The sequence below is a fragment of the Hypanus sabinus genome, chromosome 11 (genome assembly GCF_030144855.1).
Source record: "Hypanus sabinus isolate sHypSab1 chromosome 11, sHypSab1.hap1, whole genome shotgun sequence".
NCBI classification, from domain to species: domain Eukaryota; kingdom Metazoa; phylum Chordata; class Chondrichthyes; order Myliobatiformes; family Dasyatidae; genus Hypanus; species Hypanus sabinus.
The window spans coordinates 3,396,906-3,414,185 of record NC_082716.1 but is presented as its reverse complement, the minus strand read 5'-3'; the positions used below and the strand labels follow the sequence as shown (position 1 = coordinate 3,414,185).

Genomic DNA, 17,280 nt, shown 5'->3' with positions numbered 1-17,280 from the left:
TCCTGACTGTCTATATTTCAAAAATGGTAGGAGATGCAGGTCTACTTGTCCTGCTCCTTCTTATTCAATTGTCCCATCCCAAAACTCAACAACGGCCAGCACAAGGACAGAACAGTGACAGCGCGCCAGTATGCGGAGCGTGTTATTTGATCTGGAGCACATTTTTTTATTTTGAGAACGTACGTGCACCTGCGCACTACTCATGTCCATCACTTAACAGAAATGACATGTACCAAGTAAGGCTTATTGAAAAAAATATTTTCAAATGCATTTTTTACATAACACAACGAAGAAACTTATTTTTAATTTCAGTGGGAACAGTGTTGTTGGTCTCCCTTTTTAGCCAGCGCATCAAAGTCTGGATTTAGTTTTGTTGTGGCGATTCTCAGGATGGATCTGAGGTGTTGGTCAGTTAACTTGGATCTGTGGCTGGCTTTGTTGATGTTCATGATGCTGAACGCCTGTTCACACAAATAGGTCGAGCCGAACAACGAGTAAAGCGCAAATGTGGAGTAATACGCTGCACCTCAACAAAGGTCAATGTATATAGAGTGCGTCATCTATTGGGAAAACTCCAGAATTGCGGGGAAAAAACGTTAACAAGGTTTATTAATATAATTTCATCAAGTTTTGCGGGCCAGATTAAAAAGCTTAACGGGCCGTATATGGCCCCTGGGCCGTAGTTTGCCCATGCCTGAGCTAGGATGTTGTGACCAATTCAGAGACAGGCTCAGGGGCAGGAACGGTTACTTCGAGTGCCAGGTTTTAGATGTTTCAGAAAGTACAGGGAGGGAGGCAAAAGAGGTGGGGGCATAGCACTGTTGATCAGAGATAGCGTCACGGCTGCAGAAAAGGAGTAAATCATGGAGGGAATGACTACAGAGTCTCTGTGGGTGGAAGTCAGGAACAGGAAGGGGGTCAATAACTCTACTGGGTGTTTTTTCAAAATATATAGACCACCCAATAGTAACAGGGACATCAAGAAGCAGATAGGGAGATGATTCTGAAAAGGAGTAATAATAACAGGGTTGTTGTGGTGGGAGATTCTAATTTCCCAAATATCGATTGGCATCTCCCTAGAGCAAGTAGTTTAGATGGGGTGGAGTTTGTTAGGTGTGTTCGGGAAGGTTTTTTGACACAATATGTAGATAAGCCTACAAGAGGAGAGGCTGTATTTGATCTGGTATTGGGAAATGAACCTGGTCAGGTGTCAGATCTCTCAGTGGGACAGCATTTTGGAGACAGTGATCACAATTCTATCTGCTTCACCGTAGCATTGGAGAGGGATAGGAACAGAGAGGTTAGGAAAGTGTTTAATTGGAGTAAATGGGAAATATGAAGCTATCAAGGAGGAATTTGGAAGCACAAAGGTACGGTCCAATGAGACAGGGAAAGGATGGTAGGGCACAGGAACGGTGGTGTACAAAGGCTGTTGTAAATCTAGCCAAGAAGAAAAGCTTACCAAAGGTTCAGAAAACTAGGTAATAATAGAGATCTAGAAGATTATAAGGCTAGCAGGATGGAGTTTAAGAATGAAATTAGGAGAGCCAGAAGGCGTCATGAGAAGGCCTTGGTGAACAGGATTAAGGAAATCCCCAAGGCATTCTACAAGTATGTGAAGAGCAAGAGGATAAAAGATGAGAGAATAGGACCAATCAAGTGTGACATTGGAAAAGTGTGTATGGAACCCAAAGAGATAGCAGAGGTACTTAATGAATACTTTCTTCAGCATTCACTATGGAAAAGGATCTTGGCAATTGTAGGGATGACTTACAGTGGACTGAAAAGCTGAAGCATGTAGATATTAAGAAAGAGGATGTGCTGGAGCTTTTGGAAAGCATCAAGTTGGATAATTCTCTGGGACTGGATGAGATGTACCCCAGGCTACTGTAGGAGGAGACTGCTGAGCCTCTGGCGATGATCTTTGCATCATCAATGAGGACGGGAGAGGTCCCAGAGGATTGAAAGGTTGCGGATGTTGTTCCCTTATTCAAGAAAGGGTGGAGAGAGAGCCCAGTGAGTCTTACTTCAGTGGTTGGTGAGAATATGGAGGAGATTTGAGAGGCAGGATTCATGAACATTTGGAGAGGCATAATATGATTAAGAATAGTGAGGATGGCTTTGTCAAAGGCAGGTCGTGCCTTACGAGCCTGATTGAATTTTGAGGAAATGATTAAACACTTCGATGAAGGTACAGCAGTAGATGTAGTGTATATAGATTTCAGCAAGATAAGGTACCCCATGTAAGCCTTATTGAGAAAGTAAGGAGGCATAGGATCCAAGGGGACATTGCTTTGTGGATCCAGAATTGGCTTGTCCACAAAAGGCAAAGAGTGGTTGTAGATGGGTCATATTCTGCAGGAGGTCAGTGACCAGTGGTGTGCCTCAGGGATCTGTTCTGGGACCCTTACTCTTTGTGATTTTTATAAATGACCTGAAGTGGAGGATGGGTTAATAAATTTGCTGATGACACAAATGTTGGAGGTGTTGTGGATAGTGCAGAGGGCTGTCAGAGGTTACAGTGGGACATTGATAGGATGCAAAACTGGGCTGAGAAGTGGCAGATGGAGTTCAACCCAGATAAGTGTGAGGCGGTTCATCTTGATAGGTCAAATATGATGGAGGAATATAGTATTAATGGTAAGACTCTTGGTAGTGTGGAGGATCAGAGGGATCTTGGGGTCTGAGTCCATAGGACACTCAAAGCTGCTGCACAGGTTGACTCTGTGGTTAAGAAGTCATACGGTGCATTGGCCTTCATCAATCATGGGATTATGTTTAGGAGCCAAGAGATTATGTTGCAGCTATATAGGACCCTGGTCAGACCCCACTTGGAGTACTGTGCTCAGTTCTGGTTTCCTCACTATAAGGAGTGGAAACCATAGAAAGGGTGCAGAGGAGATTTACAAGGATGTTGCCTGGATTGGGGAACATGCCTTATGAGAATAGGTTGAGTGAACTCGGCCTTTTCTCCTTGGAGCGAAGGAGGATGAGAGGTGACCTGATAGAGGTGTACAAGATGATGAGAGGTATTGATCGTGTGGATAGTTACAAGGCTTTTTCCCCAGGGCTGAAATGGCTAGCACAAGAGGGCACAGTTTTAAAGTGCTTGGAAAGAGGTACAGAGGAAATGTCAGGGGTAATTTTTTTTTTAAAAAAAACGCAGAGAGTGGAATGGGCTGCCAGCAATGGTGGTGGAGGTGGATACGATAGGGTCTTTTAAGAGACTCCCGGATAGGTACATGGAGCTTAGAAAAATAGAGGGCTATGGGTAACCCTAAGTAATTTCTAAAGGAAGGACATGTTCAGCACAGCATTGTGGGCCGAAGTGCCTGTACTGTGCTGTAGGTTTTCTCTGTTTCTATGAATATATAAAAAACATGTTGCAAAAAGAACAAAACAGTGAGCTAGTGTTCATTGACTGTTCAGAAGTGTGATGGCGGTGGGGAAGAAGCTGTTCCTTAAATGTTGAGAGTGTGTCTTCTGGCTCCTGTATCTCCTCCCCGATGGCAGCAATGAGAAGAGGGCATGTGATGGATTGTGAGGGCCTTTCATAATAGATGCTGCCTTTTTGAGGCATCACCATTTGAAAGTGTCCTCGATGCTGGGGAGGCTAGACCCTGTGATGGAGATGGCCGAGTTTGCAGCTTCTTCCCCATTCCTGTCCAGTGGTCCCTCCACACCGTACAGTGATGCAACCAGTCTGAACATTGCTCGAGCCTTTGGTGATAAGCTAAGTGAGAGTCAAAACAAACTGGTGGATTTCCAGCCCAAATGATCTGGTAAAACAGAGGTAATTTCATCAAAATCCACCTCCTTCTCAAGTGACATTCCTTTAGAACGGAGATGTGGAGGGATTTCTTTGGCCAGAGGGTGGTGAATCTATGGAATTCATTGCCACAAATGGCTGTGCAGGCCAGATCACTGGGTATAATGAAGGTGCAGGTTGATAGGTTCCCTATTAGTCAGGGCATTAAAGGTTACGGGGAGAACCTTTATGGGGACGGACAGACGGAAGGAAATACAGATCTCTATGCCTACCCCCAGTGAGTTGGCTTCAATTGCAGTCTGGATACCGGTGCAGCCATAAGCTATTTCTTCAGTAATGAGGCAAGAATCAAAGATTCCCAGTCCCATTCCACCTGGAAGACGAAACAGAAACCATGGAGGCAGATTAAATAGTCACTGCTGAAAAGTAAATGGGAAAGCATTGCATTTTTGAAGGGCACTGGAGAGGGTTTACAGAAGGCTCACAAGAATCTTTCTGGGAATTAAAGGGTTATCATACAAGGAACACTTGATAGCTCTGGCTATCTTGCTGGAACTTAAAAGGATGAGGGGGGATTTCAATGAAACTTTTCCAATGTAGAAAGGTCTAGACAGAGTAGATGTGGAAAGGATGTTTTCCATGGTGGGAGAGTCTAGGACAAGAGGGCACAGCCTCAGAATAGGGGGGCGTCCATTTGAAACAGATGTGGAGAAATTTCTTTAGCCAGAGTGTGGTGAATTTGTGGAAGTTGTTACCACGTGCAGCTGTGGAGGCCAGGTCACTGGGTGTATTTAAGGAAGAGACTGATAGGTTCTTGATTGGACATGGCATCAAAGGTTACGGGGAGAAGGCCTGGGACTGGGGCTGAGGAAGTGATAGGAAAAAGGATCAATCAGGATTGAATGGTGAAGCAGACTCGATGGGCCAAGCGGCATAATTCTGCTCCTGTGTCTTGTGTAGTCTTATTGCAAAATACTTTACAGGCGACTAAGTACTTGATAAATTGTTATAAAACAGTACAGCATGGTACAGGCCCTTCAGCTCACAATATTGTGTCCATCTTTTAACCTCCTCTAAGAGCAATCTATCTCTTCCCTCCCACACAGCCCTACACTTTTCTATCATCCATGTACCTATCCACTGTTCTTACCTAAAGTAGCTGCTTCTAACACTACACTTGGCAGTGAAGATGTCTACAATCAATCTCCCCGATATCCCTTTCCCAGTAGTTTTCCCTCCCTCCTTCATTCTTCTTCATCCATGTGCCTATCTTAAATGTCCCTAATGTATCTGCTTGTACCATCACCTCAGCAAGGCATCCCACACACCCACCGTTCTGTGTAAAAACCTGCCTCTGACATCTCCCCTATACCTTTCTCCAAAGTCCTTACGTGACGTATTGCTTTCCTGGGAAAAACTCTTGGCTGCCCACTCAATCTGTGCCTCTCATCTCCATAAAAATCTGATAACCTAGCCCTCTCGTGGTGCTAGGCCCCCAGATTTTCTGGATAATTGCATGTTACTCTGATTAACAAGCTACTCACAGCTTGCTATTCATTCTGTTTTTTTTTCCCTACAAATGTTACACCACAATAAGATTTCAATGTACTCATTGAGTTTAAAGGGAGCACAGGAAATTGTATCTCTGAGTTTAAGAGCATTAAGGATCAATTTTATCTGCCATATACATTCACGTGCATTAGGAACATGCTGTGGTGTGTTGGTCAAGTCAGATATACAACAAAAACATCAATTATAAAGAATAAAAAACTATATAAAAAAAAGCAAATCTACAAATTAACCTTTAGGGAATCCTGCACAAAGACTCCCAAGCCCTTTTGCCCATCAGATTTTTGAATTTTCTCCCATTTAGAAAATAGTACCTGCAGTTAGTAGAAGCAGTCCCTGCCTCTCCATCTATCTCTGTATCATTTGAAAACTTGGCCACAAAGCCATCAATTCTATCACCCAAATCATTGACACTTAACATGAAAAAAAAATCAGTGCCAACATTGACCTCTGTGGCACACTAGTCAGCGGCAGCCAAGCAGAAAAGGCTCATCTTTGCCTCCTGCCAATCAGCCGATCTTCAATCCTTGGGAGTAACTTTTCTGTAGTACCATGGGTTTGTAACTTGTTAAGCAGCCTCATGTGGCACCTTGTCGAAGGCCTTCTGACAATCCAAGTACAGAACCTCCACTGACTCTTTCATCTACCCTGCCTGGTATTTCTTCAAAGAAATATAATAGATTTGTCAGGCAAGATTTCCTCTTAAGGAAACAATGCTGACTTTGGCCTACTTTATCATGTGCCTCAAAGACCTCATCCATAATAATGGACTCCAACATCTTCCCAACCACTGAATTCAGGCTAATTGGTATACAATTTCCTTTCTTCTGCCTCCTTCCCTTCTTGAAGAGTGGAGTGACATTTGCAACTTTCCAGTCTTCCAGAACTATTCCAAGTTCTGGTGGTTCTTGAAAGATCATTATTAATGCCTTCACAATCTCTTCCGGTACATCTTCCAGAACCCGGGGGTGTAGTCCATCTGGTCCATGTGACTTAACTATCTTCAGACCAGGTAGCATCTTAGATCTTATCGTAGATGCTGGTTGGCCTGCTGAGTTCCTTCAGCATTTTTGTGTGTGTTTCTCAGGTAGATAGAGTTGTAAAGAAAGTTTCTAGCACGTTGGCTTTCATAAATCAATGTATTGCATTTAGGAGATGGGATTTTATGTTGAAGTTGAACAAGACGTGAGAGAGCACCAACTTGGAGAATCACGTGCAGTTTTGGTCATCTACCTACAAACAAGGTTGAAAGAGTGTAGAGGAAATTTACAAGGTGCTGCTGGGTCCGGAGGACCCGAGTTATAAGGAAGGATTGAAAAGGTTAGGACTTTATTCCTTAGAACTTAAAAAATTGAGGGGAGATTTGATAGAAGTGTACAAAATTATGAGGGGTATAGACAAGGTAAGTACAAGCAGGCTTTTTTCACTGAGATTGGGTGGGACTACAACCAGAGGTCATGGGTTAAAGGTGACAGGTGGAACATTTAAGGGGAACCTTTTCCACTCAGAGCGCGGTGCTAGTGTGGAACGAGTTCCCATTGCAAGTGGTGGATGTGGGTTAAGTTTCAGTTATGAGAAATTTGTGGATGGGAGGATGAGGTATGGAGAATTATGGTCTGGATGTAGGTCAATAGGACTAAACAGATTAATCTTTCAGTATAGACTAGATGTGTTGAAGAGCTTGTTTCTGTGCTGTGGTATTCTACTCTATAGCTCTACAGAAAATAACGACATTCCCAACAGTTTCCCCTTTTTAAACTTTTCCCTGCTTACCGCAACTTGCAGGAATGTGTGCGTTCATGAGTCCCAACTCCCATGCTCTCTTAATGAGTGGAACAGGATACTGTAGAGGAGGAAAGGCATTGTCAGCACAGTGAGTACGCCCCCAACACACAACTTCACAAAACATCATTATTCTGTAACATTAAACACACACACAATTACCCAGGCTTGTGAGAGTTAGCTAAAAGATGCATCAGGTCCCACCTGTAAATCTAACGAACTACGTCCTGGTCCAACCTTGTTGATGTTACGGCCGAAAAATGCACATGAACACCTCTAGTCCCTCAGGAAGCTAAGGACATCTGGCAAGCCATGACTACTCACCATTTTTCTGTCTTTGCACCACAGAGAGCATCCAATGCCAATACATGATATGTTATGGCAACGAAACTGCAGAGAGTTGCGAACAGAGCTCAGCACCGCATGGACATAAGCCTCCACCCCCATGGACTCTGTCTACAATGCCCGGTGCCTCAGTAAAGCAACTAACATTATCCAGGACTCACGTACCCTGATCATTCTCCTCTCCCCCCTCAGCAAACACATAAAACCGAGAACACATACCACTAGGTTCAAGGACAGCTTCTAACTGGCTGTCATCTGAACAGATAGTAAAGGTTCTCTTCACCTAGCCATCCTTTCTGTAAATCTCTATTCTGCACTGTTTCTTTCTCCTTTTGTATCACCTTAAAGTACTTACGTATGAACTGATTTGCCTCGACAGTACACATACAAAAGATTTTCATTGCATCTTAGTACATTTGACAACAGTAAACTCGTAAACACAAGGTTCTGCAGATGTTGGCAATCCAGAGCAACACACAAAATGCTGGAGGAACTCAGCAGGTCAAGCAGCAGCTATGGAAAAGAATAAACAGTCAACGTTCCAGGCCGAGACCTTCATCAGGGCTGGAAAGGAAGGGTGAAAGAAGCCATAATAAGAAGGTGGGGGGGACGTGAAGGAAGCAGGTGAGGAGTAAGTAGGGTTGGATGGAGGAAGAGGGATGCAGTTGAGAAGCTGGGATGTGATTGGTGGAAGAGGTAAAGGGCTGAAGATGAAGGAATCTGATAAGAGAGGAGAGTGGACTATGGGCCAAAGGGACAGAGGGCTCCAGGGGAGCTGATAGATAAGGAGGTAAGAAGGGGAAACATCTCCCACATTCACTACTCTTCTGTCAGATTCCTCCTCCTTCAGTCTATCAACCTCTTCAACCCATTTTCTCCAGCTTCTGACTCCATCCCCCCTCATCCAGCTTCCTCTTCACCTGGGCTTCCCTATCACCTCCCAGGTCATCCACTCCCCACCACCTTATTCTGGCTGCCTTCCCCTTCCTCTCCAGTCCTGATGAGGGTCTCGGCCCAAAATGTCAACCATTTATTCATTTCCATCGATGCTACCCGACTTGCTGAGTTCCTCCAGCATTCTGTGTGTGTTTTGTTTCAAAGAAAAAGACCAATTCTGAACAGCAATCCAGCAGATTAAGTTGGATTGAAAACCATTGTATGTTTGGCACATGTGGGATGGATACACAGTTTTGATGATCACATCATATGTACATCATTGTAACAAGTATCATGAATGCAGTAAAACGCTCCCTGACAGGATAACAAGTATCATGAATGCAGTAAAACGCTCCCCGGCGGGATAACAGGTATCATGAATGCAGTAAAACGCTCCCTGACGGGATAACAGGTATCATGAATGCAGTAAAACGCTCCCCGACAGGATAACAGGTATCATGAATGCAGTAAAACGCTCCCGGACGGGATAACAAGTATCATGAATGCAGTAAAACGCTCCCTGACGGGATAACAGGTATCATGAATGCAGTAAAACGCTCCCCGACAGGATAACAGGTATCATGAATGCAGTAAAACGCTCCCGGACGGGATAACAAGTATCATGAATGCAGTAAAACGCTCCCTGACGGGATAACAGGTATCATGAATGCAGTAAAACGCTCCCTGACGGGATAACAGGCATCATGAATGCAGTAAAACGCTCCCTGACGGGATAACAGGCATCATGAATGCAGTAAAACGCTCCCTGACGGGATAACAGGTATCATGAATGCAGTAAAACGCTCCCCGACAGGATAACAGGTATCATGAATGCAGTAAAACGCTCCCGGACGGGATAACAAGTATCATGAATGCAGTAAAACGCTCCCTGACGGGATAACAGGTATCATGAATGCAGTAAAACGCTCCCCAACGGGATAACAAGTATCATGAATGCAGTAAAACGCTCCCCGGCGGGATAACAGGTATCATGAATGCAGTAAAACGCTCCCCGGCGGGATAACAAGTATCATGAATGCAGTAAAACGCTCCCGGACAGGATAACAGGTATCATGAATGCAGTAAAACGCTCCCTGACGGGATAACAAGTATCATGAATGCAGTAAAACGCTCCCTGACGGGATAACAGGTATCATGAATGCAGTAAAACGCTCCCGGACGGGATAACAGGTATCATGAATGCAGTAAAACGCTCCCGGACGGGATAACAGGTATCATGAATGCAGTAAAACGCTCCCGGACAGGATAACAGGTATCATGAATGCAGTAAAACGCTCCCCAACGGGATAACAGGTATCATGAATGCAGTAAAACGCTCCCTGACGGGATAACAAGTATCATGAATGCAGTAAAACGCTCCCGGACGGGATAACAAGTATCATGAATGCAGTAAAACGCTCCCGGACGGGATAACAAGTATCATGAATGCAGTAAAACGCTCCCCGACAGGATAACAGGTATCATGAATGCAGTAAAACGCTCCCTGACGGGATAACAGGCATCATGAATGCAGTAAAACGCTCCCCGACGGGATAACACGTATTATGAATGCAGTAAAACGCTCCCTGACGGGATAACAGGTATCATGAATGCAGTAAAACGCTCCCTGACGGGATAACAAGTATCATGAATGCAGTAAAACGCTCCCCGACGGGATAACAGGTATCATGAATGCAGTAAAACGCTCCCCGACGGGATAACAAGTATCATGAATGCAGTAAAACGCTCCCCGACAGGATAACAGGTATCATGAATGCAGTAAAACGCTCCCCGACAGGATAACAGGTATCATGAATGCAGTAAAACGCTCCCCGACAGGACAACAGGTATCATGAATGCAGTAAAACGCTCCCTGACGGGATAACAAGTATCATGATTGCAGTAAAACGCTCCCGGACGGGATAACAAGTATCATGAATGCAGTAAAACGCTCCCCGACAGGATAACAGGTATCATGAATGCAGTAAAACGCTCCCTGACGGGATAACAAGTATCATGATTGCAGTAAAACGCTCCCTGACGGGATAACAGGTATCATGAATGCAGTAAAATGTCAGTTTGACATCAGTGGTGGGTAAATTAATGGAAAGTATTCTTAGAGATAGTATTTATAATTATCTGGATAGACGGGATCTGATTAGAAGTAGCCAGCATGGATTTGTGCGTGAAAGGTCATGTTTGACAAACCCTATTGAATTTTTTGAAGAAGTTACGAGGAATGTTGATGAGGGTAAGGCAGTGGATGTAGTCTATATGGACTTCAGCAAAGCCTTTGACAAAGTTCCACATGGAAGGTTAGTTAAGAAGGTTCAGTCGTTAGGTATTAATGCTGGAGTAATAAAATGGATTCAACAGTGGCTAGATGGGAGATGCCAGAGAGTAGTGGTGGATAATTGTTTATCGGGATGGAGGCCGGTGACTAGCGGGGTGCCTCAGAGATCTGTTTTGGGCCCAATGTTGTTTGTAATATACATAAATGATCTGGATGATGGAGTGGTAAATTGGATTAGTAAGTATGCCGATGATACTAAGGTAGGAGGTGTTGTGGATAATGAGGTGGATTTTCAAAGCTTGCAGGGAGACTTATGCCGGTTAGAAGAATGGGCTGAACGTTGGCAGATGGAGTTTAATGCTGAGAAGTGTGAGGTTCTACATTTTGGCAGGAATAATCCAAATAGAACATACAGAGTAAATGGTAGGGCATTGAGGAATGCAGAGGAATAGAGAGATCTAGGAATAACTGTGCATAGTTCCCTGAAAGTGGAGTCTCATGTAGATAGGGTGGTGAAGAGGGCTTTTGGAACGCTGGCCTTTATAAATCAAAGCATTGAGTACAGAAGTTGGGATGTAATGCTAAAGTTGTACAAGGCATTGGTAAGGCCAAATTTGGAATATTGTGTGCAGTTCTGGTCACCGAATTATAGGAAAGGTATCAATAAATTAGAGAGAGTGCAGAGACGATTTACTAGGATGTTACCTGGGTTTCAGCAATTAAGTTACAGAGAAAGGTTGAACAAGTTAGGTCTCTATTCATTGGAGCGTAGAAGGTTGAGAGGGGATTTGATCGAGGTATTTAAAATTTTGAGAGGGATAGATAGAGTTGACGTGAACAGGCTGTTTCCATTGAGAGTAGGGGAGATTCAAACTAGAGGACATGATTTGAGAGTTAGGGGGCAGAAGTTTAAGGGAAACACGAGGGGGTATTTCTTTACTCAAAGAGTGATAGCTGTGTGGAATGAGCTTCCTGTAGAAGTAGTAGAGGCCAGTTCAGCTGTGTCATTTAAAGTAAAATTGGATAGGTATATGGACAGGAAAGGAGTGGAGGGTTATGGGCTGAGTGCGGGTAGGTGGGACTAGGTGAGATTAAGGGTTCGGCACGGACTAGGAGGGCCAAGATGGCCTGTTTCCGTGCTGTGATTGTTATATGGTTATACGGTAAAACGCTCCCCGACGGGATAACAGGTATCATGAATGCAGTAAAACGCTCCCCGACGGGATAACAAGTATCATGAATGCAGTAAAACGCTCCCTGACGGGATAACAAGTATCATGAATGCAGTAAAACGCTCCCCGACGGGATAACAGGTATCATGAATGCAGTAAAACGCTCCCCGACGGGATAACAGGTATCATGAATGCAGTAAAACGCTCCCTGACGGGATAACAAGTATCATGAATGCAGTAAAACGCTCCCTGACGGGATAACAGGTATCATGAATGCAGTAAAACGTTCCCTGACGGGATAACAAGTATCATGAATGCAGTAAAACGCTCCCTGACGGGATAACAGGCATCATGAATGCAGTAAAACGCTCCCTGACGGGATAACAGGCATCATGAATGCAGTAAAACGCTCCCTGACGGGATAACAGGCATCATGAATGCAGTAAAACGCTCCCTGACGGGATAACAGGCATCATGAATGCAGTAAAACGCTCCCTGACGGGATAACAGGCATCATGAATGCAGTAAAACGCTCCCGGACGGGATAACAGGCATCATGAATGCAGTAAAACGCTCCCCGACGGGATAACAAGTATCATGAATGCAGTAAAACGCTCCCTGACGGGATAACAGGTATCATGAATGCAGTAAAACGCTCATCGACGGGATAACAGGTATCATGAATGCAGTAAAACGCTCCCGGACGGGATAACAGGTATCATGAATGCAGTAAAACGCTCCCTGACGGGATAACAGGCATCATGAATGCAGTAAAACGCTCCCTGACGGGATAACAAGTATCATGAATGCAGTAAAACGCTCCCTGACGGGATAACAGGTATCATGAATGCAGTAAAACGCTCCCTGACGGGATAACAGGCATCATGAATGCAGTAAAACGCTCCCTGACGGGATAACAAGCATCATGAATGCAGTAAAACGCTCATCGACGGGATAACAAGTATCATGAATGCAGTAAAACGCTCCCCGACAGGATAACAGGTATCATGAATGTAGTAAAACGCTCCCTGACGGGATAACAGGTATCATGAATGCAGTAAAACGCTCCCTGACGGGATAACAAGCATCATGAATGTAGTAAAACGCTCCCTGACGGGATAACAAGCATCATGAATGTAGTAAAACGCTCCCTGACGGGATAACAGGTATCATGAATGCAGTAAAACGCTCCCTGACGGGGTAACAAGCCACTGAAGAGCACCAACGTTGTACAATTTTAAACACACTTTTCCCCAGGCTGGGAATAGCAAATGGAGGGGCAGAATATTAAGGTGATTGGAGGCTAGTACATTGGGGCTGTCAGAGATGAGTCCTGGTTGCCTCATTATAGGAAGGATGTGGAAGCTTTAGAGGGGGTGAGGGTGCAGAGGAGATTTACCAGGATGCTGCTAGATTAGAGAGCATGTCACAGAGTCATAGAGAAATTCAGCACGGGACTTCCGGGTTGAGTACGGAGTGAGTATGTGTGTGTGAATGTGGCTCCCAACTTCTATTGAAAATCTACCTGTTTATCTTTGTCGTATGCTGGAGATAACTGAACATTTAACATTGTGAACAACCTGGGCCATTGATGGACACTGAAATGGCAAATAAAATGCACCTCCGAAATAAAATTGGGGAAAAAGACAGCGAAGCCTCGAGCAAGAAAGCTGATGTTATGGTAATAGCGTCATTGCACAGTGCTGGATCTGCGTTACCTGACGACTTGCAGAGGCTTCATTTAGTACTTCTTACTGACATGACGTAAGCGGTGCATTCTGTCCTAAAAAGAGAACTGGAAGATGCTTTGTCACCAGTAAATCCTACCATGGAATAAATTATGTCTTATTACGAGTCGCATGATGAACGCATTCGTGAGGTTGAAGATGGCCTGAATGATTATAGTGACTGACTGGTGAGCACTGAAGCCGCCATTGCAGCGTTGCAGAGCGAAAACACATTTCTGAAGGGAAAACTAGATGATCTCGAAAATGGGTTGTGGAGATCCAATTTGAGAGTGGTCAGCATTCCTGAAAATTTGGAAGGTTTGGACCCTGTTAAATTTATGACTGAGTTTTTTGACAAAGTGCTGGGGACAAATTTCTTCACAAGGCCTCTCGTGCTTTCGAGTGCTCACCGAGTCGGACCTAAACCATCCAGTGCCCCGAAGCCAAGCAAACGAGACCCATCCCATGATCCTTTCCCTTCTCCAGCTCTGTATCCCTTTTACCAATCACCTTTCCAGCTCTTAGCTTCATCCCACCCCCTCCGGTCTTCTCCTATCATTTCGCATTTCCCCCTCCCCCTACTACTTTCTAATCTCTTACTATCTTTCCTTTCAGTTAGTCCTGACGAAGGGTCTTGGCCCAAAATGTCGACAGTGCTTCTCCCGACAGATGCTGCCTGGCCTGCTGCGTTCCACCAGCATTTTGTGTGTGTTGCTTGAATTTCCAGCATCTGCAGATTTCCTCGTGAGACCAAGAATGTTCCTGGTTCTCTTTCACTAACTTCAAGATAAGCAACCGTCTACTGATGATGTGAAGCAGGAGCTTTATTTCTGCAGCCATAGGGTGTTTTATCATGAAGATTAAATTAGTGTGGAGCTGGGGAGAAAATGAGCAGCATTACAGGATAAGGGTCAGGTTCGGCCTCTTGTATCCTGCCCGGCTCTGGGTCATCCATGAAGGTAAAAAGCATCATTTCAATACACCAGAGGCGGCCAAAGAGTTTTACCATTTGCGCTGGGGAGAAGAAGAACGAGAAAAGCGTGACTTTTTTTTAAATGGTTATTCATGCAGCATTAACAAGGCCTCCCGCCAAGGTAAACTGTTAATTTTCGCAACCCACTTCTTTGTTCATTTTTCCCAGTTTAATTTGTGGAACGCGATTGGGTTGAACTGCTATGCTGCAGAATCTGATTAACAAGAACTTTCAACCAGCAAAATGTAAATATTTGGGATTTGTATCTCTGGCATTTAGTTTCCTAGTTTTTTTTTGTTTTTAATGCTTTGCTCGACCTGTGATATCTTTAGACTATATATATTAAAGGTAGAATAAGTGATGTACAAATTTGTATCAGATATTTTATTATGGAGTTCAAAAGGAATATTTGAGTTAATAAGGATGGAGACTCCCCTAGCTTTGGCGGCAAAGGATGAATGAAAATGCTGACCCACCCACTTTGACAGAAGCCGGGAGTTATCAAAACAACAAATATGAGTTTCTTGAAGGAAAGCAATGTCAGCTTTGAGTTGTTTGATACATGAGAATACCTTCCACCTTTTAACAGGGTGATTCAATCCCTTTACATTCCAGCTCACGAATTTAAGTGCACCAGCCATTATCAATGGCTAATGCATAAAAGGCAGCAGGCATATAAAAAGTCAAGCAATACAATAGCAGTCTGGGAGCAGAAATATAAACATAGATTCGTAAAATCAAAACATAAACATGTCCTGAGCAATAAAGAAAAATAAATACAGTGAATGATGTTGGAACTGGAAAATCCATCCCACCCACACAATCCAAAACTAGACGGCTACCAAAAAAAGCAGCTAGCTCTACCAAAAAAATTAACCCAAATATAACTTCCAGATCTGTGTCATTAACAGCAGTTCCGTATAAATACTATAGCAAATAGTAACTAGTTTATGCACTAGAAAACATAACTACAAATTGGAACATCTTCTGCAGAAATATAAAACTTAATACAGAGAAAATCGGAAGAAAACCAAAACTAACCTACCCGCAAAAAATTATGGAAGAATAAAGGAAGAAAAAGGGGGAAAAAAAAGGGAGGAAGGGGAAAATTATAGATTCAGGAAGAGTACTTATCAACCATTTACAGAGAGGAGAAAAAAAATCAAAAATTTTTAAAAAAGTGGAAAAAAATAATAAATAAAAAAATAAAAAATAATCAGCAGTTAAACTGTGAACCAACAAACAGGGAGGCCTTCAATAAAGACGTCAAACCTCCAAAACAAGTTAGAGTCAATTGTAGAACTCTACAGATAAAGTTATACAAGAATAAAATAGATTACACAAGTACTATTTAAACGTCCATAGGGAAACATTAAGCACAGAATGTCTATTTAAAAAAGACACACCAAATCCAGGGAGAGATTGTCAACAGCCCTTAGAGTTTCAGTAAATAATGACTGAGTGATTCAAGTAAAGTCTGAGTCCGGAAAAAGTAATTTTACTACGAGAAGTACTTATCCACCATTTTAGGAGGTCCGATCGGGTTCCGAAGATGGCTGGATAGCCGGAAGACTTGCAACAAATGCCTCAGCCTCCTTCACTGACTTAAACCACTTATATTTTCCAGTACTAAGCGTGATTCATAAAACAGCAGGATTGCGAAGCGAGGGTCTAAAACCACAATCAAAAAGCACTTTCATTACACCTTTCAACTCAGCGCGCATCTTTAAGATCTGGGGTGCAAAATCCTCCACAAAGCGAATGACTGTATTTTGGAAAGTAAAAGTACCTCTGTGACATGCCTCCATAATCAGACGGTGTTTTACCTGGTATTGATGAAAGCACAAAATTACCGGTCGCGGGCGGGAGCCCAGAATTCCGGGGGGAACGTGGACCCTGTGTGCCCTTTCGAGCTCAGGCGGGTTCGGAAGCAAATCTTTCCCGAATATCTCACAGAGAAACTCGCTGAAAAACTTCACGGTTGATCCCTGACAAATTTTAAGGAGGGGAGCCACCCTAGATTAGATTGAAAGTTTTGGTTGTATGGGGAACGCTTTGGAAGTTTTTTGTTTGGTAATGCCTGTGATCATCCTCAGTTGGGGAAGTAGATTTAGGTTTTAGGGGGTTAATTGTTTTTTCTTGTTTGTGTAAAGGGGTGGGGGAGTGTTTTGGGGGATTACCATGGCAGCTCATTGTTTTGTGTGTTACAGACTTTCTTTTCATTGTGTGTAATTGTGTGCAGTTTGTGCCCTCGCACTGTTTTGGATTGTGGGCCTTGTGAGTCTTTTGATCTGGTTAACATGAGTGCTGCTGATGGAGGCCACCCTGTGAGGTTTATTTCTCGGAATGTAAAGGGGCTCAATGGTCCTGTTAAAAGAGTTAAAGTTTTCTCTCATCTGAAACAATTAAAAGCAGATACACTATTTCTACAACAGACGCATTTAAGAGTGGAAGACCATAATAGACTCTGTAAAGTATGGATTAATCAGATTTTTCATTGCAGATTTAATAGCAGGTCCAAGGGGGTGGCATTACTAATCACCAACAGAATGCAGTTCACACCATCTGATGTAATCAGTGACCCTAATGGTTGCTTTATTATAGTCTCTGGATCTCTTTTTCAGATACCTGTCATTTTGGTAAATTGGGACGATGTCCAGTTTGCAAATAAGGTTTTGTCATTAATATCTAATGTGAATACACACCAGCTAATC

General features: G+C 43.5%; 1 protein-coding gene across 2 annotated transcripts in view; it reads right to left on the bottom strand.

Annotated features, from left to right (window-relative positions):
• Positions 1-17,280, bottom strand: part of acadm (acyl-CoA dehydrogenase medium chain) — a 72,323-nt gene that overhangs the window by 33,777 nt on the left and 21,266 nt on the right. For both annotated transcript variants that reach the window (XM_059983699.1, XM_059983698.1), the window contains 2 exons: positions 7,112-7,181; positions 4,042-4,142 (listed from right to left, as the gene is read on the bottom strand). In XM_059983699.1, the coding sequence (XP_059839682.1) occupies positions 4,042-4,142; positions 7,112-7,181 (171 nt within the window). The remainder of the gene's footprint in view (positions 1-4,041; positions 4,143-7,111; positions 7,182-17,280) is intronic.